Source organism: Lethenteron reissneri, chromosome 40 (assembly GCF_015708825.2).
Source record: "Lethenteron reissneri isolate LAM-NWPU_2019-01 chromosome 40, ASM1570882v1, whole genome shotgun sequence".
Classification (NCBI taxonomy): Eukaryota; Metazoa; Chordata; class Hyperoartia; order Petromyzontiformes; family Petromyzontidae; genus Lethenteron; species Lethenteron reissneri.
Window position 1 is genome coordinate 12,828,780 of NC_083818.1, and position 26,363 is coordinate 12,855,142.

At 47.3% G+C, this 26,363-nt stretch overlaps 1 protein-coding gene across 5 annotated transcripts in view; it reads right to left on the reverse strand.

Moving 5' to 3' along the window:
- Positions 1-26,363, reverse strand: part of KAZN (kazrin, periplakin interacting protein) — an 87,099-nt gene that overhangs the window by 17,326 nt on the left and 43,410 nt on the right. For all 5 annotated transcript variants that reach the window (XM_061568171.1, XM_061568174.1, XM_061568170.1 and 2 more), the window contains exons 3-13: positions 24,715-24,851; positions 24,390-24,560; positions 21,108-21,143; positions 17,964-18,201; positions 16,995-17,125; positions 5,859-5,979; positions 3,917-4,071; positions 2,497-2,607; positions 1,190-1,308; positions 592-736; positions 251-346 (exon numbers count right to left, since the gene is read on the reverse strand). In XM_061568171.1, the coding sequence (XP_061424155.1) occupies positions 251-346; positions 592-736; positions 1,190-1,308; positions 2,497-2,607; positions 3,917-4,071; positions 5,859-5,979; positions 16,995-17,125; positions 17,964-18,201; positions 21,108-21,143; positions 24,390-24,560; positions 24,715-24,851 (1,460 nt within the window). The remainder of the gene's footprint in view (positions 1-250; positions 347-591; positions 737-1,189; positions 1,309-2,496; positions 2,608-3,916; positions 4,072-5,858; positions 5,980-16,994; positions 17,126-17,963; positions 18,202-21,107; positions 21,144-24,389; positions 24,561-24,714; positions 24,852-26,363) is intronic.

Sequence of the window (26,363 nt, forward strand, 5' to 3'; positions counted from 1 at the left end):
AGGAGGGTCCAGCAATAGAGGGCGATGATCGCAAGTAATTCACCAAATTTGGAAAATCTGGACCGTGGCATCGGAACACAGTGTCACAACCAGGGCAGCCATCCTGATTCGACCTATGAACCTCTGCAACAGGCAGTGAATGCGCTACCTCTCAGCCATGTCACCGCCCCGACTGGCAGTGGCGATGAGCAGGGCAGGTGTTGGGTGAGTTGAGCAATGAGGGTCAGTGTGGACTGATGGAGGCACTTGCCTCGCGATCGAAGGCCACGCTTCGCAGAAGCTCGATCGCGTGCAGAATGCTCGTCTGATGGAACTTAGATGTGACTCCCAGCAGCTTTTCCAGCTCCTAAAACAAGAGCAACAAGCAGGCAACGTGTGTGAAATGCCCCCATGACATGCATTTAATTTCAGTCGGAGTTTCTACTGCTCGGCCATGTCAATGGCTTGACTTAACCCCAGAACCGAGTGATTTTCAGAAAAATGCAGGATGTGTGATGGGTACATTTGGTTATTTTGCCCAAAGTTAAAGTTTCATGTTTTCAGAAAAAAACATTTTTGGTCACAAATTCACAAATCACAGACGGCTTCTACCTTGCGGCCCAACGATCCCAGCACACGACCATCGACCAGCTGGGAGTGGAAGACCTGCGCGTACTGGGGCAGCCCCACGTCCCGCAGCCACGTCTTGGCCACCCAGTGGTGGTCCAACTCGGACGCTCGCGACAGACAGCACCGGCTGGGGCCCACCAATACCAGCAGGGAGAGAATGATAGCATGCACAAGCAGGGCACGTGCGCGCGCACACACACACAACTACGTGCAGAATAAAAACAACTATTTTGCTTCCTCCCATATCTGTCCCTCCAAAAAAAGGTGTTTTACACATCCCATCAGCCATACCGCCTTCTGGCAAAACACAATTTCAGCAACAGTGGTTAAAGCAATCTCTAGGCATGGACTAATTTTTACATTCAGCGTCTTAGCAGCAGTCCAGCCTGCTTGATCCGATGCAAAAATCTGGCAGTTCATCAGCATTGGTTCAAGCAAGCCTGACTCTGCAGATGAGAGACTGAATGTCGAAACCAGTCCATGATTATTTCTTATTATAAATTACGAGCAGCTTGGGCACACTGGCAGCTGTAATGAGTATAAGAGACAAAGGGAGCTCAATCAGACTGTGATTCCACACCTGCTATCCTGCTCCGCCTGCCGATAGTCTTCGATGGCGAGACGCAACTTGCGCTTGTGCAGAGGATTAGCGACCCCCAGTGCCTTCTCCAGCTCCTCATCGGACAGCCCCAGCAGAACCTGCCGGCAGTGAGAGACAAGTGATGGCCAGTGACAAGCGGTGGCAGGAAGTAGCCAATAAAATACACGCAGCTCGTGGAGACCCAGCCTGCGTGGCTGGGGAGCTGTGGGTGCACGCAAGTCGGAGTCAATTTGTAGGCCCATGTCTCCACATAAAACTACACGTTCGCTCGCTTGCATGTGAATGTGTCTGGGCGTACACACATACAAGTGCTTGTTATTACGCTTGTTGAACTAGGAAAGCCTCACCGAGTCTCAAGACTACTTTCAGGAGGGTCCTGCTAAGTTTTCAGGTTCGCGATTGCTGTGTTTCCCAATGAAGCAATTTGTAATTTGCGGTGTAATTTAAAAAATGTGGACCATGATGCCAGCACCCATGGCCTAATGCTTTTTTAATGACGTCATGGGACCTTTAACGTCCACTGTGAAGCAGGCGATGCGCAATATTAGATGGTAAATAGGCAGCACCACAGTATAACCAGGGTGGCCTGCCGAATTCAAGCCGTGAATCTCTGCAACAAGTGGCACGCACGCCGCCGCTGGGCTGCGTCGTGCGTATCCATGTGCGCATGAGCATTTAAAAGATTGGAATATGCCCACAAGCGTAATTACTCGTGTCTCCCGACACGTACTTAAACGTGCACGTATTACTGTGTTTGACGAGGTCAGAAATCGATGCCACCTCACTCGTGCAGAGCGCACGTGTGCCCACGTTTGCTTTATACAGGGGCAGGTTAGTGAATGTTTTACTGCTTGCCACCTTCTCCTCCCCTACAGTATCTGACGTGCATCTCTTTGTGCGTCCTCAATGAAAATCAGAAGTGGTTTGCAGAATATATTGCAAGTGAAAGACAATGTGATGTGTTGAGTAATAATCACAATCCTTGAAAAACATGATCCCCGATGTCCAATTCATGGTCTGTTACTCCTCTAATTGTAAATGCACGCCTGATCTAATCTAATTAACTTCAGGCGATATTTATGTGGGGCGATTTAAATTTTTATTGGAAATCGAGCAGCATATTAAAAGTTCAGTGGCAGTTTGTGTCTAAAGCTCCTCTGCCAATCGTCCTTCCCATTCGTCGCCTGCCTATCACCTGAACGACTGCGAGGCGGCCACGGGGTGCCAGGGTGATTACGGATCGCTACGCTGCAAGCGCGTGCCGGTGCGGTTCTTGCCGTGTCTACCTTGCCGCTCTTTATGTTCTCCCGGCAGTGTTTTCCGTACATAGGCATGGACATGTTGAGCTCCAGCCATGCCAGGATGGTGTCCGACTTCCAGCGAGACATGGCTGTCACCTGTGGGACCACAAACCAATGTTGACATCCTAAGCCAGATGATGCTGTAGGGCCAAGGTCAAGTGCAATCAGCACTTCACTGGCCCACCACTCCACTGTCAAACAGTCAAAGGGAGTTCATGCTCAAATAAGCATTGAGGAGGTGTTCATCTCCCGTTAACAGCCCTGAGCCAGTGCCGGAAATTCCTCATTCTTATGCCTATCCAGGAGGCCTGGCTTGGGCCGATGGATCACAATACCTGGAGAAACATTCAAGATGGTCTGATTTACGGCTATTCGATGACTATGGTGGTGGCAAATCTATCGATAGGACAACCAATGTTGACTTGCGCACAATTTGGAACCTATTTTTATCGATCCTGGAAGGAAGATGGGCCAAGTTAACCTCTAACCAGGATGTGAACTCGCAACCTGATGATTGCGAGCCACTCGCTCTATCGCTGAGCCACCGGGCCACCAGGCCTCTCATCCAACAGCATTACTACACGTACAGCCATGGGTTGTTCAAATGCACGTCGCCCAGCAGCCAGACACTTTTAACATTCATTCTGTGAACTTGAAAATTTCATATTGCATGAGGTTCATTATGGTTTGTCCTTAAGTCCAATATTTTTTCCAGATATTGCCACTAGATGGTAGCAGGAAGCACGTGTGAGTGTGAGCCATAAATAAACCCGACATTCGCATCGCAGATTATAGTTTTATTTTTAGCCAAAGGGGCCCCTGATGGCAGCTGTCCTTATGTGGCACAAGGCGACGGAAGAGTGGCCTGCGAGTGGGCATTAGTCCGCCAAGAGGGCGCGATGATTGGGCTGTGCATCATCCCAAGCGAATCACTTTCCGCTAATTTTTCTCATTTGGCGATGAGGACCATGGTGCCGGTTGTAGGTTGTGCCGAGCTGCCTGAAGTGGCACATCGCTCTGTGCCGTGGGAGTTCTACCTTGCCAAATGTGCTGGGTCTTTTATGTTTGAACACAGTTGCAAAGCACAGAGGCCTAACATGTCAAGCTGCTGGCAAATAACTCTCAAAGTTGTAACAGGTAAGTGCAAAAACTTTCTTTAATTGATTAAGGTTATTATAAGAGCTTGGAAAATAACACAATGAGAGGAAATCTGTGATGAACTGTGTTTAGAATTTGACGCAAAATTATAAAAAGAAAAATTCTTGTTGCTGAAAAACGAATCTGTAGAATCAACATGGAATGGTGTCATGGAATGAGATTATGGAGTGAGATAATCGGATGAGGTCATTGAAAACAATCATGGTGGGGGGGGGGGGGGAGTTTACTGTGGATACAATCTCCGTACCCGGGCAGCCTCGGCCAGCTGCAGCTTAGTCACGGGATCTCCAGCGGATGCCCCCCCCAGCGCTCCGGGGAGTGTCCCGGTGCACGGGGGGAGAACGGCCTCGGGGTGCGCCAGAGGAAGCAGCCCGTGAGCTGGACTCGACTGCGGGGTCAACACTGTGCGGACAGCCACCATGCAGCAGTCAGAGCAACATCGATCGCTACTCCATAGTAGCTCAGTCACGTCTAGCTCTTGTTGGGATAAAGTCAAAGGGATTCCCTACTCAAGTGAACATCGAGTCGGTGCTCATCTCCTATTTACAGCCCTGAGCCAGTGGTTAAAAGTTCCACATCCCTATGGCGGGGACGAGGCTATCCAGAGGACAACCTCTGTCATCTTCCTCACAAAATCGCACATTGTATTGATGCTGGAGGGAGTTATGAGCTGAGCCAACCCTCAAACAGGATATGAAACCGCAACCTTCCGTCTGTGAGCCGCTAACTCTCCCACTGAGCCAGCTGGCCGAGTCCGTATATGAACAGTGCCTATCTGCACATGTATCGCCTTATTTTATTGTTAAAAGATTTAGATCTTGCACACTGAACCGAGTAGGACTCCGCAAGCGATGGCTGTTCTACCTCCCCGTGGGGACTCGATGGAGTGCGACTGCCCACGAGGACCCAGCGAAGGTCCCTTCCTATAAACGTCTGGCAGTTCGCCCGCATTGGTTCCAGCTAGGCTGACCCTGCTGATGAGACACCGAAAGTCAAAACCAGTCCAGATTGCTGAAAGTATGCACCCCAGAAGGCCGTGTGGCTGATGGGATGTCAAAAAACCTTTATTTTTCATGCGGAGAGACATACGTGGACAAGGCATTTAGTCTGCTTCTTTTATTGTCACTTGGGTATCTGCCACTGCGACTGCCCACCGCTGGCCGAGGCTGGGTGTGATCTGCCACTGCGACTGCCTACCACTGAACGAGGCTGGGTGTGATCTGCCACTGTGACTGCCCACCGCTGAACGAGGCTGGGTGTGATCTGCCACTGTGACTGCCCACCACTGAACGAGGCTGGGTGTGATCTGCCACTGTGACTTCCCACCGCTGAACGAGGCTGGGTGTGATCTGCTACTGTGACTGCCCACCGCTAAACGAGGCTGGGTGTGATCTGCCACTGTGACTGCCCACCGCTGAACGAGGCTGGGTGTGATCTGCCACTGTGACTGCCCACCGCTAAACGAGGCTGGGTGTGATCTGCCACTGTGACTGCCCACCGCTAAACGAGGCTGGGTGTGATCTGCCACTGTGACTGCCCACCGTTGAACGAGGCTGGGTGTGATCTGCCACTGTGACTGCCCACCGCTGAACGAGGCTGGGTGTGATCTGCCACTGTGACTGCCCACCGCTGAACGAGGCTGGGTGTGATCTGCCACTGTGACTGCCCACCGCTGAACGAGGCTGGGTGTGATCTGCCACTGTGACTGCCCACCGCTGAACGAGGCTGGGTGTGATCTGCCACTGTGACTGCCCACCGCTGAACGAGGCTGGGTGTGATCTGCCACTGTGACTGCCCACCGCTGAACGAGGCTGGGTGTGATCTGCCACTGTGACTGCCCACCGCTGAACGAGGCTGGGTGTGATCTGCCACTGTGACTGCCCACCGCTGAACGAGGCTGGGTGTGATCTGCCACTGTGACTGCCTACCGCTGAACGAGGCTGGGTGTGATCTGCCACTGTGACTGCCCACCGCTGAACGAGGCTGGGTGTGATCTGCCACTGTGACTGCCCACCGCTGAACGAGGCTGGGTGTGATCTGCCACTGTGACTGCCCACCGCTGAACGAGGCTGGGTGTGATCTGCCACTGTGACTGCCCACCGCTGAACGAGGCTGGGTGTGATCTGCCACTGTGACTGCCCACCGCTGAACGAGGCTGGGTGTGTGCGGGCACCGGGTGGCGCCGCTACCTTCGTGGTGATAGGGCTCCGACTTGCGGCTGCGTCCTTTGCCCAGAATCATGGAGAATGTGCTCAGACGTTTCTTCTCCTTATCCCGGCCTGGCCCCAGTCCATTGAGCTCCTCCAGAGACTACAGTGAACAACAACACGTGGTTCCAGCCACGGCCACCAGAACAATCACAGCGTTTATTCAACGATGGTTTTTTAAATAAAAATATTGAGACAAAACATTTAATTTGCATATTTTCAGAGTGTTAATTCACACACATGTAGCAAATACGGATCGACACGTATACAAAACGCATTAAATATCTGGACGGTAGCATTGTTATCCGTGGCCGGGAATCAAACTCGCCAGGTTCATAGTGCACCGCACTCCCATTTAGTCGTATAAAAACATAATAACACGGATCAAGAGGAGTTTAAACTCAAGTGTCTGTGCCACAGAGGTGTACTCAATTCGTGACTGGTAGAATAATAACACGGATCAAGAGGAGTTTAAACTCAAGTGTCTGTACCACAGAGGTGTACTCAATTCGTGACTCTGGTAGAATAATAACACGGATCAAGAGGAGTTTAAACTCAAGTGTCTGTACCACAGAGGTGAACTCAATTCGGAACTCTGGTAGAATAATAACACGGATCAAGAGGAGTTTAAACTCAAGTGTCTGTGCCACAGAGGTGTACTCAATTCGTGACTCTGGAAGAATAATAACACGGATCAAGAGGAGTTTAAACTCAAGTGTCTGTGCCACAGAGGTGTACTCAATTCGTGACTCTGGTAGAATAATAACACGGATCAAGAGGAGTTTAAACTCAAGTGTCTGTACCACAGAGGTGAACTCAATTCGGAACTCTGGAAGAATAATAACACGGATCAAGAGGAGTTTAAACTCAAGTGTCTGTGCCACAGAGGTGTACTCAATTCGTGACTCTGGTAGAATAATAACACGGATCAAGAGGAGTTTAAACTCAAGTGTCTGTACCACAGAGGTGAACTCAATTCGGAACTCTGGTAGAATAATAACACGGATCAAGAGGAGTTTAAACTCAAGTGTCTGTACCACAGAGGTGTACTCAATTCGTGACTGGTAGAATAATAACACGGATCAAGAGGAGTTTAAACTCAAGTGTCTGTACCACAGAGGTGTACTCAATTCGTGACTGGTAGAATAATAACACGGATCAAGAGGAGTTTAAACTCAAGTGTCTGTACCACAGAGGTGTACTCAATTCGTGACTGGTAGAATAATAACACGGATCAAGAGGAGTTTAAACTCAAGTGTCTGTGCCACAGAGGTGTACTCAATTCGTGACTGGTAGAATAATAACACGGATCAAGAGGAGTTTAAACTCAAGTGTCTGTACCACAGAGGTGTACTCAATTCGTGACTGGTAGAATAATAACACGGATCAAGAGGAGTTTAAACTCAAGTGTCTGTGCCACAGAGGTGTACTCAATTCGTGACTGGTAGAATAATAACACGGATCAAGAGGAGTTTAAACTCAAGTGTCTGTGCCACAGAGGTGTACTCAATTCGTGACTCTGGTAGAATTGGTGATGATGGCCGTGGTGCCGATGGTGATAAGCATGATGGTGGTGATATTGTATTGCGGGGATTGTGATGATGGTGGTGATGGTAATTTATGGTATTTTCACGTTAGGGGCCATCCATTTAGTATGTACGCAAAAATCTGTCAAAACTTGACCCCTCCCCCCCTCCCTGTACGCACGCGGACTTTTTACCCCCCCCCCTCCTGCATACGTTCGCCTGACAGCCCCCTCCCCGAATCCTATAAAACGGCCGATATTTAATCCACGCAGAAACGATCAAGGATTAATAACATTAACGTGTTTAAGCAAACAGATAATCCACCGCCGGCTGCATTAAAGAATTAAGTTGCGTGCCCTGGCCACTTATTTAGCTGCAGTCAGGGGCACGGTGGCACACAAGTGACACCTCTCCCGCAGGCCTACTTCTCCCGGTAGTACTTGTTGTCTGACAGCCGAAGAAGCTGAACTGTGCCGCATTTGAAGGCCAATGTCGACAAATGATTAATTATCGAGGCTTCACCCCCCCCCCCCCCCCCCCCACCGTTTGCTATGCGTACTTACATTATTCAGTAGACCCCCCATAAGCAAGCGTACGCATTTGGGTTAACCCCTCCCTCGCCCCTCCATGCGCACGTACTAAACGAATGGCCTCTACCTTGGTCATTCAAGTTGAGGCTGCAAAGTATTCACACAGAGCGCCTGGGCAATGGAGACGATGAGCCTTGCGACAATCAACAATGTCGGTTTCACCGATTGCCTTCAAGATCAGGACCTCAGTGTTCATTGCTGGACTACACATCGATAGCTAGCCCACATTCATTGTGATGATTATACACCAACGACTGCCCATTTTCTCCTTCCCCTCTGCTGCCCCCGTGATCTCAACTCTCCCTCCCCAGGCCCCTGCGCCAACTCCCTGCCCCTGTTCAAGACAAGACTCAAAGCCTTCCTCTTCTCCTCTGCCGAGGACTGACTTGTCTCTCCTCTCAACAATATGTAATAATACAACACATACACACCGTGTATACATAAACACCGTGTAAGTATTCCCCCCATGATGAACATGTCCCACTGTAGTGCACGCCACCTTGACATTAAGTTGCATGTAGACGTAGATATATGAATCCACATTAAGATGGTATTGTGTTAACTGTAATGGGCTTCACATGGACAGCTCGCCGGTATTCACACACAGGCTCACTGCCATGTCACCTGCAGGGCTCCCAAGTCAATGCAGTAATATTCACGTGGGATTTTTTTTTAAAGTCAGCAGCCAGCATCAGTCAATGCTGTATGAAGCCCTCCCCACGACTTTGCCATCACGCGTGGTTCCACAATTCCACAATCAATCTCCCTCCTGCGGAAGCTGATCTCATCACTCCATACCCGCGGTGGTCTCACTCCATTCACAAAACACTTTTAGTGTGGAGGAAGAGCTGTGGAAAGAGGCGTATTGTCTGTTCATTTATTCTGTGCCTCGCGTCAGTAAGCTAAAGCATTTCAACAGAAGCACCTCCGATTACCAGGGTCAGCTACGTATGGTGAGAAAAGTTCAACATGCATACATAAAAAGAAGCTTGGGAAAAGCTGGGTGTGGGGAAAAAGCTTTTCCACCGATCACATTGCACTCACTCATGTGGGTCACGTGATAGCATGGACAGCACATCCGTCTGAAAGTCACCCCGACCATGGCATCCCAATGAATTGGGGTTTTACGGCCGACATCCAAACGGCCAACCAGGGCTGAGGCTGAGACCCAGGAGGGTGCTGCTACGTTCTCACAGCCGAAGGCGGTGATTTGTGAGGTGTTTCCTCATTAAGTAGATTTCTGCAGTGTAATTTAACATTTTGGTAAATTTGAACCATGACACCAGCCCACAATGACCTCCTCTTCTTCGAATGACACAACGGGACCTTTGACATCTGCTGCAAGGTAGACGGCACGAGGCATTTTATCCTAAACCCACCCAAGGCATTAATCATGCATCACACCCGAAACTTGAAGTAAACACACAAGCACAGAACTCTGAATTTGATGTTTAATGTTATCAAGAAGGGACAGCACAACTTTTTTATATGGATGTGCAGCCTTTGTAGAAATAGTTTTGCAATGGTAATAAATGTGATAATTATCCCCAATGGAAAGCACCGGTGTTTACGTGGATCACAGTTCACGCCAGATGATTGCATTATGCAGTGTTAAGAAACGTGTGAGGTTTATTCTACAAGTACAGTAGTTCAAAGGCTGCGAACCTTTCTCCAGTATTTGGTTGAATATTAATTGGGCCTCGTGACACGAAATTGGTCCAACTTGGAAGTCTAACATTTTTTAAACTTTTGCACAGCACTCCCGTTTGTTTTGATCCCAGCTTAGCAGTCCTCTCGTACACCTACTTGGGAGCAAATTGGATGTAAGTACCAATACATAACTATCATCATTAGTGACATTTTGGAGAATATAATTAACGAAATATATTTTAAAAATATATCGTTCTATATACACTCCAAAAGGACATTCACAATTTTTTTGTGTCATACATAGTTTAGTGTCAAACTAACATCCACATCTAAAAGAGAGGGTGCTTGTCCCTAAGCATCTGGAAGTTCACCAACATTCGTTCAAAATATGCCCGACTGCTAATAAGACACGAAATGGAAAATCTTATCCAATTTATTATTTTGAACCGATACTGCTAAAAAGATGCACCCACAGAAGCCTATGCTGCTGATGGGACGTGTAAATTATTGTTGACCTCTTTTTGTAGGGGTCCAGATATTGGATGCATATTGGGTGCCTGATTCATTGTTGAGTTTTGGGTCAGATGTGTGTTTTAAACCCTCCTTCACTGGACACAGCCATTTATAAAAGTTGGTTGCAAAAGCCTACACTGTTAAATATAATGTGCTTATTAATTTAGTTAAACTGGAATAAATGGAAAACCCCTTCAGACCATAATAACCAAATATTGTGGTCTTGTGCATTCGACACAGATGGTACGTCTTGTGCTTAGAAATGTAATGTGCACATTAAAAGTGAGCATTATTAACACTCTTGGGAGCACAGTTTCATCAGCGGCATTATATAAACCCAGGAGAACATGCTAAGTAGTGACCATATTAGTAACCTAAAGCAATGGTAACCTCAACCAGAAACAGCTTCACCCATTTCGCTCCCATAGAAGAAGTGCATTGAGTCTCATCAAACGAGTACGCTTATATATCAGCTCATCCGTACCAATAAAATACCAGTGGTCAAGGAAGTTGTCAGCACAAAAAACAAAATATTAGACGGTTGTATTTGCAATTACCGTCAGGTGATGGACTTATACAAACTAAACGTGGCTCAGGAACTTGAAAGAGCAGCTGAAAACATTCAGGCCTTCAAAGAGGAGCGAACAATTGGCAGAGATGTAGACCACACCTTGTAACATATGTCCACATATATCCACTGATTGACTCCATAGCTGCTGAAGCCAATATATTTACAACAAAAAATCCTACCCTGTGCAGAAAGTCAACCATTGGTTCAATGTTCCAGTCAAAAAGATGTGCAATGAGACACCGGGAGCCATGTGAACGGGAAGAGGTGTCCAAAAGGTCAGGTCCCACACGAAGGTGAACTTTGAAGGCCCAGCCCGTAGAGGGATGTCCAGAAGGCCCAAGGAAAGAGGCGTGTCCAGCAGAGCGATGGGCAGGGGGCACCAGAAGTGACCAGCCGACACAAAGTCCAGCGATGAGGTCAGCTGCAGGCCCAGGCCCACAGTTGTCTCTCCTGGCAGTGTCACCGGTGAAGGATTCCTCCTCAACCATCGCTGCTGCTGCTGTTGCTGCTGCTGCTGCTTCCGCCCCTGAGCCTTCATCTCCCCTGGCTCCAATTCCGTGCTTGCTGCTACAATTCACCAACATAGAATAAGATAGGGCCTGTTGTTGGTTTGAGGACTCTGATGTGTTACGTACGGATGCCTTGAAAGCAGTTGGTGCCGTCAAGCATCAGTAAGGTAAATTGTAAAATACAGCGGTGATAAAATACAACTGTCAAATAAATCACGACAGTTTACTATTCAACACAAACTACAAGACAACAAAGAATGATTTTTCTTTCTAAAGTTTAAAAACATTTTTAAGCTACACACTTTTAAAATGCAAAATGCCAGCATAATACTAAACACAAAGCAGTATCCAATAAGGAGATAACCTTTGCATGATAAATTGGTTGTCCAGGTAGTTGTTTGGATAATCACACTCCAGGTCACTCTTGTAAAGGAGACTAGCCTTTTTAACACGTAAGCATTCGTGACCAATATCATCCAAAAACTTGTATTATGAGACCAGCCTTGCCTCTTCAGTTTTCACCTGGTTAAACAAACAATACTTTAAAAGGTGATGTGTTGCATTCAAGCAAAATGTGAACTCTGAAAGAACCTTAGATTTTACACGTACTGTATTTGTTTAGGTTGTAACTCATCCTTTCCAATGTATTACACTGTACACGTCCATGTGTACAGTATACAACCTTCTGTCAATACACTACTGGATGAGGGGCTTCCCACGCTGGTCAGTGCAGGTTGAAGGTGGGGAATATGCAGAGATGTGGGAGCAAAGAATGATCGTGCAACAGATGCTGCTACACTGCCATCTGCCGCCCACAACGTGCACGCACGTGGCAACGCGAGACGTTCCGAGGAGGGGCAGATACGTCACGAGGCGTAATGTCTGAAGATTTATTTTGTCACTTATATTATGCACAACGACGCTCATGATGATTGTGTGCTGTTTATTCTATCGCTTAGCAACGAATCAGGACTCGTATGTAAGAGAAGGGTCCTTGCCTCTAACCATCTGGCAGCTCACCAGCATTGGTTCAACTTTGCTTGTATTGAAACAATGCTGGTGACGTTATGCACTTGCAAAACACCGTGTGTGTCTGCTTGAACTAATGCTCAGGAACTGGCAGAAGAGTATAGGTAAGGACCCTTTCATGGGACAAGCAGAGCTCACACCGTGAAAGCAAAGTCACATCTCTTATAAATGCCGAGGCGGGCAGTCAGGGCCAACAAGGTCTTCTCTGCTTGGCCTCGAGATTGTCAGAATCATAAAATTATATTTGTATAATTTATATATATTTTCATTAATGCCATATGTATTTTACAAAGTTCGTCCCCATCAATCTATTAACATTATTTCATTGCTACTCTCTCCCTCAGTTGCGCTGCTTCCAGTGCAGCTCGTATAAAATAGAGCTTTTATTATCCAATCAGATGTTCCACCTGTGCTGTCTCTGCCTCTCCGGGTGAAAAATCCTTCAGAATGTCGAGTGAATGTCGAGTGAATCCCCTCTGCTGTTGAAGCAAATGGGGACGATGTTGTTGATTGTCACATTCTTTAACCAATCAGATTTCGAGTTTGCCATGTTCGGTGTATTCTTTGACACGCGGGAGCCTTCTAGCTGGCCTAGCCCGCCTACGTTAGCCTTGTTCGCGTGGCGTGATCGGAGGGCCAGTTAGCTAACTGAACTATTTGTGATGCAGAATCCTGTCATACTGCGTAATAGTGGTGTATCGTTGATGGTTTCAGTCACGATGTATTCATGTCTCTGCAATTAGTGTATTGTAACTCTCATAGGTGTTGAGCCTCGTGTTAAATCACTTTATTCCACTCGATAAAGGTTACTGTCACTGTGAATATGGGGTGGTTATGTCAAATGACAATAGTCTATAGCCCAAGTGACATGGTGAGGTTTTTCGAAGGCGGTTTAATTGCGGGAGGAGAGCACTGAAGGCCGAGGTGTAAAATACACGGCCCGACACTGTTTAAACGTTCCCAGAGCTGGGCTCACCAACGCTGCATCCTTATACTGCATCTTGAGTTAATGCTGCCCTTTTGCTGGCAAGACTCGTGTCAATGGCTCATATAAAAACTCCGTTTTAGTTCAGCATAAAAATCCACGACGATCACCACACTCAGCAACCACCGACAAGTTGCGGTGAGACAAGGCGATCAGCGATGCATCTGTTCGAGACCAGGTGGGTGCCATACAAAGCAGCCACCCAAGCTGCCTGGCATCCTTTGACGCTTATCAGACAAGTGATGAGCCATTCTCCACCCAAAGTTGGGTGATTGCGCTTTGTGATCTCACACTGCTACTTCTAAATGGCCTTACATTTACGTGGAAATTTCCATAAATGTAACTTATGGGCCATCTTTTGAACCCTTTCCAATTAGAGTTGAAAGCATTAATATATTTGCCCTGTTAATCTGTCTGTAATGGTGGAGTAATGGTAACTGTAGTAAAGAGGATCCAATAAAATTGAAACTTTTCAGTTTGGGTGTATTGTTAGGCACTTCATCTAGAGAATAGCAGCCAAATGGATCAAACCGTTGCCCAAGACTTGGCAACGAGAAAGCAGAGCTCGAGGGATTTCTATTTCCTGGCAAACGCTAAGCCATCATTACGCGTCGCATTGTAAGAAGATGTCACATGGCATGTACTCGCCTCCTCCCCCAATATGTGATGTCATCTCATACCATCAGGCACCATTCGACATATCGCTGTGCGGTGTGGAACACAAGATCGTTATTGCTACTTAAATACTATTGAGAACCATCACGTGCTGGGAAGTTTTACACAATCCATGCCTATGTATTATTTTTCTACCTTGTATTGTTGTATATATAGAACTAGATTATTTTATGGGTTCCACCTAAGTGTGTGTATACGAATACACAGAAGTATCACAGTGCGAGAAATTAGGTTTCAGTACCTTGGGAAAACGTTTTTTTTGTCCATCATTATTGGTGTCCACGGCATCTTCTTTAAATCTCACAGTTGCAGCATCTGCAGGGTCACGGGAACGTGTGCAGAGTCTTTGTGGAAGGGTGACTTTTGCCAATCGGCAGTTCTCTAAAGGTAGAGCTTCACAGTCGAACTGCATCCAGTGAATGCAATTCCATTTGCCTGCCAGAGGCAAACGGCAGTGGCATTTAGGTGGGCAGGTGCAGTACCTGCTGCAAACAAAAGGTGAACGTGACGTTCGGCTAAAATTGGAGAGAAATCCTCAAAACCGCTACACTATCGGCAAGGAAGGAAGTCCATGGAATAGCGGATGAGCCAACAGCACCTGAAGCTCCCCCCGATCCTCCTGACTGACATAATAGAAACCAGAAAGATCAGAAATCCTGGCCATTGGCTCGAATGGCGGTCTTGTTAGAGCACGAACCGCAGATCCAGAGTGACGGATACCGGAGTGATGGACACCGGACACTGGCGAGGATGTGCAGAGGTGAACGTCCAGTGGTATAACCTTGCATTGCAGCTGTTCAAATATCCCGGAGTTGGGAGTCCACTCTCCCGGGTCAAGTCATCCTCGGCTTAGTGCGTCCAATACGAAGTTCTCCATCCCAGCCTGCGGAAACGTCTGTCATGATACGGCCCAGTACAGCAGTTCTTCTGCCTCCATCAGTGCAGTAGTCGAACCATGGGGATCCCTGGCAGATAATGTGTTGCTGCACCGGGTCAGGAAGGATTTCCGATAGGTCTGCTCATTAAAGTGCCGCATGGCGAGGTAAATGGCTCAGAGCTGTAGAAAGTTGATCTTCCCCTTCGTGCGAGGCGGCCATTTGCCCCGCACCGAAATTCTGTGCAAGTGAGCGTCCCAGCCCCACGCACTGGCGTTGGTTTCCAACATAAAGTCCGGGGCTGCATCCCCCAGGGAAAGAGCCCCCTGCGCGTTTGAAGGGCTCGTTTACAATGGCAAGCTGTCGGTAGCCTGAATAGCAATCGTCACCCTCTGATCGAGGCTGCTGTGTTCGGGATCCCAGCGCGCGACTACAATGACGCGTGTGTTGCCATGGCGACCGAGTGTTCGATCGCTGCAAGACGGCGATTCCCGCCAGTGAGCATCACCGGCGGGAATCGCCATCTAACCATGGGCACGCTCCCATGATGCACTGCGATCGCTACCTGGGACCCCCGCTGTGACGGTATAACCTGAGACTCGACTCAAAGACTCAGAGGGTAGAACATAGCCCCACAAGTTGGTGAAGCGGTGCCTCCACTCTCATCTTTCAAGAGGGAGCAGCTTGTTGCAACCAAGGAGACATGTCTCGAAGTCGTGTGTGAAACCCAGACAAGCAAAGCATTGGTCGAGGGTGTCCCTTATAATGAGCTCTGCGTTGCATTTACAACACTTCGAACAGCGTTTCGCCAATATCAGAGTATTTATTTATTTATTTCTAAAATGGCTGCAGACATAAACAATCAATTAGAGCAGCCGAGAGATAGCAATTTTACTTTACAAAAGGGGGAAAAAGGAGAAAGTATGTACAGACTTTGCTTCATATATGCTCCCGGCTCTATTCTGTCATAATATCCTACCTAATTTGGCCTCTGTAATCTATATTTTTTATATTGGGCATGGCTTCATTAAGCCCCTAGGCTCCCACTCCTCGTGAGTGCAAAAATTAAGTGATGCACTATGGGTAAAGAGATATGGGACAGGAAGTGGGGAGATCGGGCACTAAGTATTCACACCAAAGCCTTCTCTGCACACCTGTGCGTGGACTTGTGAGAACTGCTAAGGTGAGGTGACAGGAAGACGCTGAGGACACCAACAAAGATCCAGAAGAAGCACATCACTGGAGGGGTGGTGGGGGGGGTCTCGTGCAGCGTGGGAACTCGTGTCCAGGGAGCCACGCACGTGCAACACGGCAACATACCCAGGCGTGACGGTATCCATGGTGACGGTATCTAACAATAAACATTTTCAGAGTATTGGCAGCATTTGTAATACGGTACTGAAAGAAAGTATGCTATGTTTGGCACTAATGGAAGTTTTGAAATGTGCTTACGATGGGAAGCTTGTGTGGGACTTGTAAGCTGTGCTGCATTAGTGCACAGCATGAATACAAAATAATACATTTACAATAATAACGTGATTTATTCATCCAATGAGAGCCAAACCGAGTCTCAAGAAACAATTTCAGGGGGTACCTGCATTGGGTTGCTTGGTCAAATCCATGTAAGAGCATTTTGAGCGTGTGCTCACACAACCTCCTTGCTAAGCTACCTCTCGGCTCAGCAGGTGTTGGAGGTTTACAAATGTGCATGGGACATCAACCATCATCCTGTCAAGAGTGCTGGATCACAAGCAGGAGCCACCACACCCAGCTGGAGTGACCAGCCAAAGCTCTGTGGCTGATAACGAGTTAGCTACATCAACTATGTGGCTGCACTACGCCATTCATCATGGGTCCATGTTTCTTGGCAGAAAGAGTCACGGTTTAAGACCATGCATGCAAATGCAGTGTACTTTAGTGTTTATTACAGGAAATGTATTTAATTTAATATTGATACATGCTTGTGCAGTTTTATTTATTTATTTCTGGAATGCGTTTTTTTTGCTCCGATTTCTATTTGCCTCGTTGTTCTACTTTGATTTACATCATTGCGTTCGTCACATTGGAGACCCACAACACTCTTCCAAGTGAGACTCCTCCTGGTCGAGTTTTCAGCTGGTTTAGCAAAATAAACCCCGAGTCTAAGAGAGCGGCCGTGCCTCAAGGGCGGCGGGGGGCGCGTTGCGCACGCTTACATTCGCCAGCGAGTGCGGGAGGCGCGCCGGGGAGCTGTGGTCGCTGGCCGTCACCGGGCGCACGCCGTCGGACGACGTCGTAATCTCCGACACAAGCGACGAACGGCGCGAATGCCCCACGCTGACCATGCCTGGGCAGTGAGAAGTGCGATACCGGTACGTCAGCACAGTACACAGCACAGTACACAGCAGCAGTACACAGCACCAACACACAGCACAGCACCAGCACAGTACACAGCACAGTACACAGCACAGTACACAGCACAGTACACAGTACACAGCACAGTACACAGCACAGTACACAGCACAGTACACAGCACAGCACCAGCACAGTACACAGCACAGTACACAGCACAGTACACAGCACAGCACAGTACACAGCACCGTACACAGGACGTCAGCACAGCAGCAGCAAAGCAGCAACACAGCACGTCAGCACAGTACACGTGGCTCCACATCGTGTAATTAAGAACACATTAATTTATTGTGAATATTACACTTGTTTACCCAGGAAAGGCTTGCAGAGTCTGAAGACCCTTGTTCAGGAAGGTCCGACAAAGGCAGGCACTTTTTGTTCATGCAGCTTTGCACCACAAAATGCTGAAAATTTGTAACACGTGCATCTTTTTGCACAGAGGCGTGGAAGACCAGAGCAAATGGGAAGGCAGCCAGAACCGGTGCCCCAGCTCTACATATTGTGGGTTTCCTCCAGCTACTCTGGTTTCCTCCAACACGTATGAACCCTCATTAATGGAGTTGGCCAAACACCTCAATATGGCACCACAAAGCTGGGAAAATTATTGGTAGTGCTGGTTGTGGCTGCCTTCCCGCTCGTTTGCCGTTTCCCGCGGCTCCGTGCAAAAATTTTCCGGGCGGTTTGAGATACCGTAGCCATGTCGCACAAACGATGTACGCTACATAAAAGAATATGTTATCGTGATCATCAGCTGTGAACGCTAGGGCACCCACCTTTCCTGTCCATGGTGGAGGCAGCGCCCTGTGCGGTGGTAGCCGGGTGCTGGGGGTAGTGTCCCGGCTGGGCCGCCGCGGCCACGTGCTGCGTACTGTTCTGCAGGCTCTTACGGATCGCCGCCGTGACCGTCTCGTGTGGCAGGGGCCACTCCGGGGAGTCCCCCGAGTCGGACGACGTCACGAGGGACTGCCGCTTGGACGAGTCCCTGCTCGCGGCCACCAGGGACTGCCTGGCCTGGAGGGACGACGGCGACCGCCACGTGACTTGCTTGCTGACAAACCAGAGTCAACCGCTAGTTTTTACAAACCAACCCAAAACCGAACCTAAATATAAACAAATCTGCTCTAAAACAACAAAAAATGAAGGTTCAGTTGCCAGTTTAAATTGGTTCAAAATGTTTTTTTAGAAGAACTGTTTGTACGCCAGGGGACACATTTGCTGCGGTCCATGGTGTGGCTGCTGTCCGGTCGAGCGAACAGCTCGCGATGCGAAGACAGCAGAGTTCACACCCTGGCTGGGGGATGACTTGGCCCACCATCGCTTTGTACCACTTCGTGGGAAAGTCAAGAATGTAAGCACTGGAGATATACTGTACTCGCCACCGTTATGGGAATGTGGAATTTCCACCAGGGCTGTAAACAGGAGATGAGCACGACTATCTCAACGCTCACTGGAGTCGGAAATAATTTCGAATCAACCATAGAGAGTTTGTCATCCTTATTACTGAAATATACCAAACTAAATTTAATATAGTGGGATATTTTCGTGCAGTCATTGTTGACAACACTAAGGAAATTAATCCCTCCAGGAACAGCGAAAGCACAGGGCACGAACTGTAGCCATTGTAACCAAGGACCCACGGGCACGGCTCCAGAATCTGAGCAGTCGGGGTGCTCCATCTCTGATGGAAATCATGGGTCAGGCACCGCTAAGTTGGGGCTAAAACTCATTTTGTTTTACGCGTAGAAATGTCAGCTCCAAGCTGAAAAGGTGACAAGCACAAAATTGTTACGTTCACTCAAACCAAAGGAATTTCACCGAGTTCAGCATGGCCATCACGTAAACAGCGAAGCATGCAATGTATTAAGTCTGGCGAGGATTTGTCGACAACTTGTCAGCAACCAAACACGTAGAATGCTTGCACTAAAACACAAAAAATTATTAAATAATAAACTCAAGCATGCCTATTCAGCGCCGCACATGAATAATTATTTAACACCACAAATTGCTTTGAGTTCCTTTTTTCCCCCCTGTAACCCTCATTATATATACACACAAAAATACATTTGCTACAAACACAGTCTACTATTTATCTAACAATACAAATTTTATTAAAGCAGAGATTATGAAAAATTATTAAATGTAGATTAAACTGTGTATTGCTGCTGTGATGAATGAATGGAGCCAGCTTATATTGTATTCCTTACTTAACTAATGATCTTGTGAGGCCAACGTTCACGCTGATTAATTAATCAGCAGCTGTGTAAATGCCCCCACTTGTCTGAATTTTTCACGATGGCCCTGCATTGTATGTATGTTGGACTTCTTTTGCACAGTACGTAACCAACCGTGCTTCTGGTGTTTGTGCTGGGCACGCTGTGTTAAATATGCACGGTCTACACTTCCCCTCTTGTCGTGTGATCAGCTGTGTACCCCAATTCCTGCATGGACCAGATGCTCTCAGGCAGAGCGTGCCGCCGTACATGCGTAGATTTCTGGAATTGCTGAGACACGAAATAGACTTCACTCGTTATAGTAATTTCAACTTATAACGTGCACAGCATTCACTCACTCGCAAAGAGAGAGATAACGACTCCCAGACAAGAGGAATGGCAGGTAAGCAGAAAAGCAGCCACGCAGTGAGCCGGTGCCAACAATTGCCCAAGCTCTGTGATCCTCAATATATTAAGATGTTATCGGCCAATTAAGTGTTTAAATGTGGGAGGAAACTGGAGCCCCCGGAGTAAACCCACGTGTGCAAGGAAGAAACACTGCATCCCATACAGACAGAGCAGGTGGAGACTTTTTCTGTACTGCATTCATCTGACGAGCTCGCGGAAAGGACATTTCAAAACATTTCTGCAGTGATCCACCAAGCCTCGCTGCTGCCTCCAGCGCTGGACTACAGGCCACACGCATAGCCACCACCGCCAAGGTACGGTATTGCATACCGTGGCACAGCAAGTGGCTTTTATAGCACACTTATATTATTCTCAACACTAGATGATACGCAACACAACAATCAATTGCGTCATTGTGGATAGAAGTAGATAAGGACACAACTCGCCTTCTTCTCATATTTGTTGCTCCATGTAAAAAAAGCACTTTTTACACATCGCATCAGCCACACGGCCTTCAGGGAGTCCATTGGTTCAATATCTCAGCAGCAGCCAGGCTTGCTTGAACCAATGCGAGTGAACTGCCAGATGTTTATAAACAAGAACCATCTCTGAAGGGATATCTAAAAATACTTCAATTTTTTTACGTGGCGGGCGGGACAGCTATGGGATATAGGTACAGGTATTGATGTTCTCCACGCTAGAGGGCAACGCATCCACAACTAATCTCATCTTGCCACATCTTTCCTTTTTCGTAATCCATGTTCAAATCATTCAGTCAACCACCCTGCATCACAGAATATTTTAAAATATACTTTTCAATAAGGCCACACGATGTAATACTCTTCATCTTGGAGTGAGTTGTTTGAATCTAGCCGGTTAGGGTTGAGGAAGCACACAAACAAGTAGCCATTTGAACCGAGTACGCACCATCAAAGCACACAGAAACCACAACGCACTCCTCGGACTCCCACCACGGTGCACTGCTCACACGAGCGTTGAAACAGTGCTCCTCTGCTATTCCCAGCCCTGAGCCAGTGCTGGGAACTCCACATTCGTATGCCTAACGGAGAATTTCCACCACTGGCTCAAGGCTGTAAGTAGATGAGCACAAACTCAATCCTCACTGAAGCAGGAATTCAATGCCTTTTCATACTGCAGGAGTGGGGCAAGGTACAGGAATGAAACGTGGTACCAAATAAATAGTCTTGGTGTGATTCTGACTTGTAGCACACATACTACTGGTGCATGTTAATTAATGTCTTTGTTTTGCTTTCGTGTGTGTGTTAAATCACAGCTTACATTGGTAGCGGAGGCTCTGCTTCCGTTGTGAAGAAACTGGTAACACACACACACGTACAGCAGGAGTATTTAATACACACACACACATACAGCAGCAGCATGTAATATGAAGGTATCGTGAAATAAACCAATGCAAACTTCACGTGAACCGGGCAGCGATGATCGAGGATGCATGCGTGGTGACGACGTGGTGACACGTAGGAGCGTGTGCTCCTACGTGTCACCACGTGGTGCACACACAAACTCTCACAAAGGCCTGGCCTGGACATCCCGAGCAGGGCATTGTCCTGTAAACTCAACTCTTACTCGATGCTGAAGGTTTAAAATAACAGCAGCAATTGCAAAGTAACAATAATAATAATTATCAATCTAGATTTGAAGTTTTCGTGACTGCAGGGATCCATACTCTTTGGTTCTTTCGGTAAAGTCACGTAGGTAAAAAATAAAATAAATTAAATTACGACGTTTCGATCGCAACACAAGCAATCATCATCAGGTAGGAAAACCACAGCAAGAAAATGTTTGCTGAAGTGGGAGAGCGATACCGTGGTAAGAGGTTATATAGGTGAGAGAGGGGGGAGGGGCAAGGGAGGGGGTAGGGGGAGGGTTGCGTTGCGTGGACGCGAGGAGGGGGGAAGTGGGCGCGGCTGGAAGTGGGCGGGGCTGAGAGAGCTGGGGATGCGCGGGGGCTACAACAAAGCAGCAGCAGCAGTGCCAATAAAGCCAACAACCCCAATGCAGCAGCAATGCCAAACGCTGGGGATGCAGTTAACTCGGCAAAATAGACGAGTGCCCGGTAAATATGATGGAACAACCATACATTATTTAAGGTTTTATTTACCTGGTTAATAACATCCTTACAATGATTGCTTAATTTGTATCCATCTTCTCGGTTGAAGTTATGTCTATGTTTATATATCTGGATGGCTTCATGAACAAACCTTTGATAGTAGCCCGAAGGTTTGCAGAGCAACTTGGTCTCGGAAAAAACAATATCATGAGAGCCCACAGCGTTATAGCAATGGTCAGCCACGGCGGAGGTGTTAGTTCTGCCGTGTTTCAGATCTGCCTTGTGCTCGTGAATACGGTCCGAGACATGACGTTTCGTTTCCCCCATGTAATAATAATCACAGCATTGTTGTTTGTGTTGTTGTATTATATGCCTGCATCGGGTAACAGAGCCAGGTTTCCACTTAAAAGCTTGTGTACTGCACCTATTGACAAATATAAATATCTTGCATCATTTTTGCCACTATGTATCGCTTAGAGGTTGGATAACGCAGCCATGCTCTTTTCAGTTTAAACGGTGCAACAACGTAAAAATATTGGTGGTCAGCAACGTTCACAAAATGTGTCAACATTCTAACACGGGTAGTTGTGCAACGTGGGTAAGTTGTGTAACGAAGGAGTCATTGGTGTCCACGGACCCCGCGTTATAACGGGCTTGAAGTACAACATTGTTCAATGTGGTGTTGTATCCGATGTAATAGTAAGGTGGCTTGGCACCATTTTCAACATTACAGTGGAAAATAGCAACAAATTAAGTTGCTGATCCTTCTAAGTAACTTCTATAAAATTCATGTTTACGAACTTTTCCAAGTATCCAAGAATGACACTGAAATCCAAGCTGGCAGATATTGATGATAATAAAAGTGTATCACTCACTCTCTCTGAATAGCAATCTACACAGTCAAACCACATGGTGCAATGCAGCCAAAAACATGCATCTTCTGACTCTGAGGAACCTCAAACATTCCTTGCAGCAGTTGGCCTTTCAATCTGGTCTTGTTGACAAGTTTCTTGAAGCCCAAGTCACATACAGAGAGTGATGGTCAGATAGCTTGGGCAGGAGAGCTCTAGAATCCTCAACATGTTCGATGTATCCGGTGTCCTCTACAAATGCTCCGGACTAAGTCAGGTTTTCAAATGTTCTTGATGGTTCTTGTTTCAACTCCCTAGCGTGACTTCAATACTTATATCTCACTTTTACCCGGCATATACAATTTTATTTCCCTTTTATTTAAATTAGGCCTCCTACAGAATATCTACACAAAAGATAACTCCAGTAGTCCTGTGGCCATGGCTTGCTCACTCTTGTCAGCATCAAATGTAGAGAATTTGTCATTTTCTTATTCACAGAAGATGCACTTTTCAATGTTAAATGCCTGGCATTTACTGGCCTTTATCTCATCAGGCTGGTTGGATCTTAAACAGCATGATTTATGACGGCAAGCATGATGGGTAGGCTTTCACCACTTGCAAAACAAAGCTTAACAGGAAGGGCATCGATGGCCCAGATCTGTGCTATATTTGTCAAGAATGATGTGTGGACATCCTTATTGTCATCACTCATTCCAGGGGTGTTCAAGTGGCATTTCAAAGGTTCAGCAGTGTCTTGCTGTCAAAGAACGCAACAATTACAGTCTAAATCAATCGTGTGTCACCATGGCGAAAAACATTCACAACTTATATACAAACAAGAATAGACACACAAGAAACAATTCCACTGATTCTGTCACTGAAAAAATTATTATACAATGGAGCGTATTAAATGTGCAGCTCTGGCTCACTTCTTATCACTCTTACAAGATGGCTTACAACGCTTAATATTGCTTGAGGCTCTTCAGAGTCATAAGATTGTTTAGCTGCATGCACCATGTGGCTTGACTCTGTAATGTCAGTATTCAAAGAGCAATTTAGTGATAAACTTTAACTTTACCATCAATATCGGGCACCATCTTGGATTTCAGTGGCATATTTGGATACTGGGCAGCATGCAGGAGAGCCCCGAATCTGAATATAATGTCCTGAAAGACCCACAAGAGCAGGTTGGTAATTATGTCCACCCGGTAACAGCAATTCTCCTGAGCCACCTACAGAGGTGTTTTACATTTTCATCGTCTTGGCCTGTTTTAGAGTTGAATGATGGACTAAGGTATGTCTGTGTATCAGAGTGCATGCCTACGTGCGCGTGGGGAGCGATAGTGTAGCGGTGAGCGCGCTGCGTTACGAGCCCGGCGACCAGAGTTAGATATCCGCTCACGGCCAACGCCAGTGACAATTATATTAACCCGTGCTGGGCCTCCTCTAGGTCGACTCAGCCTCAAATTAGTACCTTGTGAGGTATGTAAATATTGCCACTTGGGAGACAAAGGTAGCTGAACATGGTGCCGGCTACTCACCACCCCATATGCCGTACCGGCCTTCATCGGTGCTCACTAACAGCACTTGTCCCAACAGTCTGGCAAGGCTACACGGGGGATCCTTGTGTGCGAGCGGTACCATCGTGAGCTCCGCTTCCAGCTCTTTGATGCGGTTGTCCCGCGCGTCGAGTTGCGTGCGCAGCGCGAGCGAGCGGTCCGTGGCCTCCCGGACGCGCCTCAAGATCTCCCACTTCTCACGATCCGAGCTCTCCCGCTCCACAACCAAGGCCCGAGTGGCTTCCTCATTCTCCTGCCACAATAAATCAAGAGTCAGCCGATACGCCTCCTTTCCATGTCTGTTCCTCCACATGAAAATAAAAGTATTTTGTACATATATTGGATGTACAATGGGAAATTGGGTACTAAACTGGGTCGTGATCAGACATGAAAGAGGCCGCGCAAACCTTGCGGTGTAGCTCATAGTTGCGAATGAAAGTGCGCAGTTGGTCCTCCTTCTCGTCCAGAGTGCTGTACAGCTGCTTCATCTGGCTCACCAAGTCGCCCTTCTCCTCACGCAGCCTCCGCCGGTCGGCCTTCATGGCTGCACAAACAGGAGCAGCGGCGGCCATGGCCGAGGCAAAAACTCAACGGTCACCAATACCACTGCGGCCTAAGAAGGATAAATATATATAATAGGCAACGTTTCAGGCAAAGGCCCTTCTTGCCATTGTCAGAAAGGCAATTGCTTCAAAACGTCGCCGATTATAAATCACAGCGTCATTGACGACTGTGTTGAGCATTTGCAATGTGTCCTTGTGCAACGCTGCCAATGCAGCAGCATCACCAAATAATATGTTTAATTATGGCCGAGACAACCTAGTGTGCCTACTGATTGGAGTAAAATTCACGGGAACAGTAAACAGAGCGATGAGCAGGAGACGGACTGCCGCGGAGCGAGTGACCGGAGTCTCGAATCGTCCCGACTGCTCTGCTCTCGACTCTATCCGGCGCTGCGAGGTAGGGAACGGGTGGCCCACCCCAGTGGTGCCACCCGTAGTGACTGGCAACCACTGAAATTGTCTGAAATCAACTCTTTTAATTGCTATGATGAGTCTAATCACCATTTCTAGAATTAATCATGTGAATTGGGGCTATTAATGTAGTCATATAACCACAGGGCATAGAATGTGGTAAATTAAAAGTACACAATCTTCATTGTATCAATATGGAATGTGAACATTCAAAAAGACACAAAGTTAAAGTGTACAATGTTGTCATGTTTTCAAGTTTTAATACAACGCCTGTTGTTTTAAAATGTGGCTCAGCGGGACAGCAAATAGCTCACAATCGCACCATGACGAGAATTAAAATCCTGATTGGGGGTTCCTTCAGCCCATCATGCCTCCAGGGCCAAAAAAGTGAGAACGACTTTGTGGCGAAGTCAACAGTGGTTGTTCTATGAAAAGACTCGCCCCCGCCATGAAATGTGGAATTTCCACCACTGGCTCAGGGCTGTAAATAATCGATGAACACCAATGCCTCAATGTTCACTGGAGTAGGAAATTACGGACTGTTGTTGACCTGTTAGGGGACAGGAGGCTGTGGAATTATTCTCTAGGTCTGAATAATTTTTTATGCCATGTCCAATGCAAGCTCTGCAGGTTTTCATTGACCTCTGCAAGTCTTTATGTAACCTTCCGTTTGCCACGTGCTGTAAGTCAATGCACCCATTTCGATGTCCGTGCATGCCCCAGGAGAATTCTGGATGTTGAACCATAATCGGTCAACCAGCAATAATTTTCTGAAGATTGATGATTTCGAAAGTCAGCAATCGGTAATCAATTCACGTTGAATATTAGGACGTGCGGAAATGTTTTCTTAAGAAGAATGATAATAGGCAACAATGCAGCTCTGCAATTACTTGTTCACGCCACTGCTGGGTATTTGGTCTCTTTGTTGACCAGACGTGACTTGCCGATCAACATAACCAGCGTATCCAATTATCCTGCTGGCTAGAGAGAGGCAGCGAGTAAAACTTATCGAATCGGTGACCTCTGGATTGCAAGCCCATCCAGTGCCCTAGCCATTACGCCAAGGCAGCCACCTTCGTCTC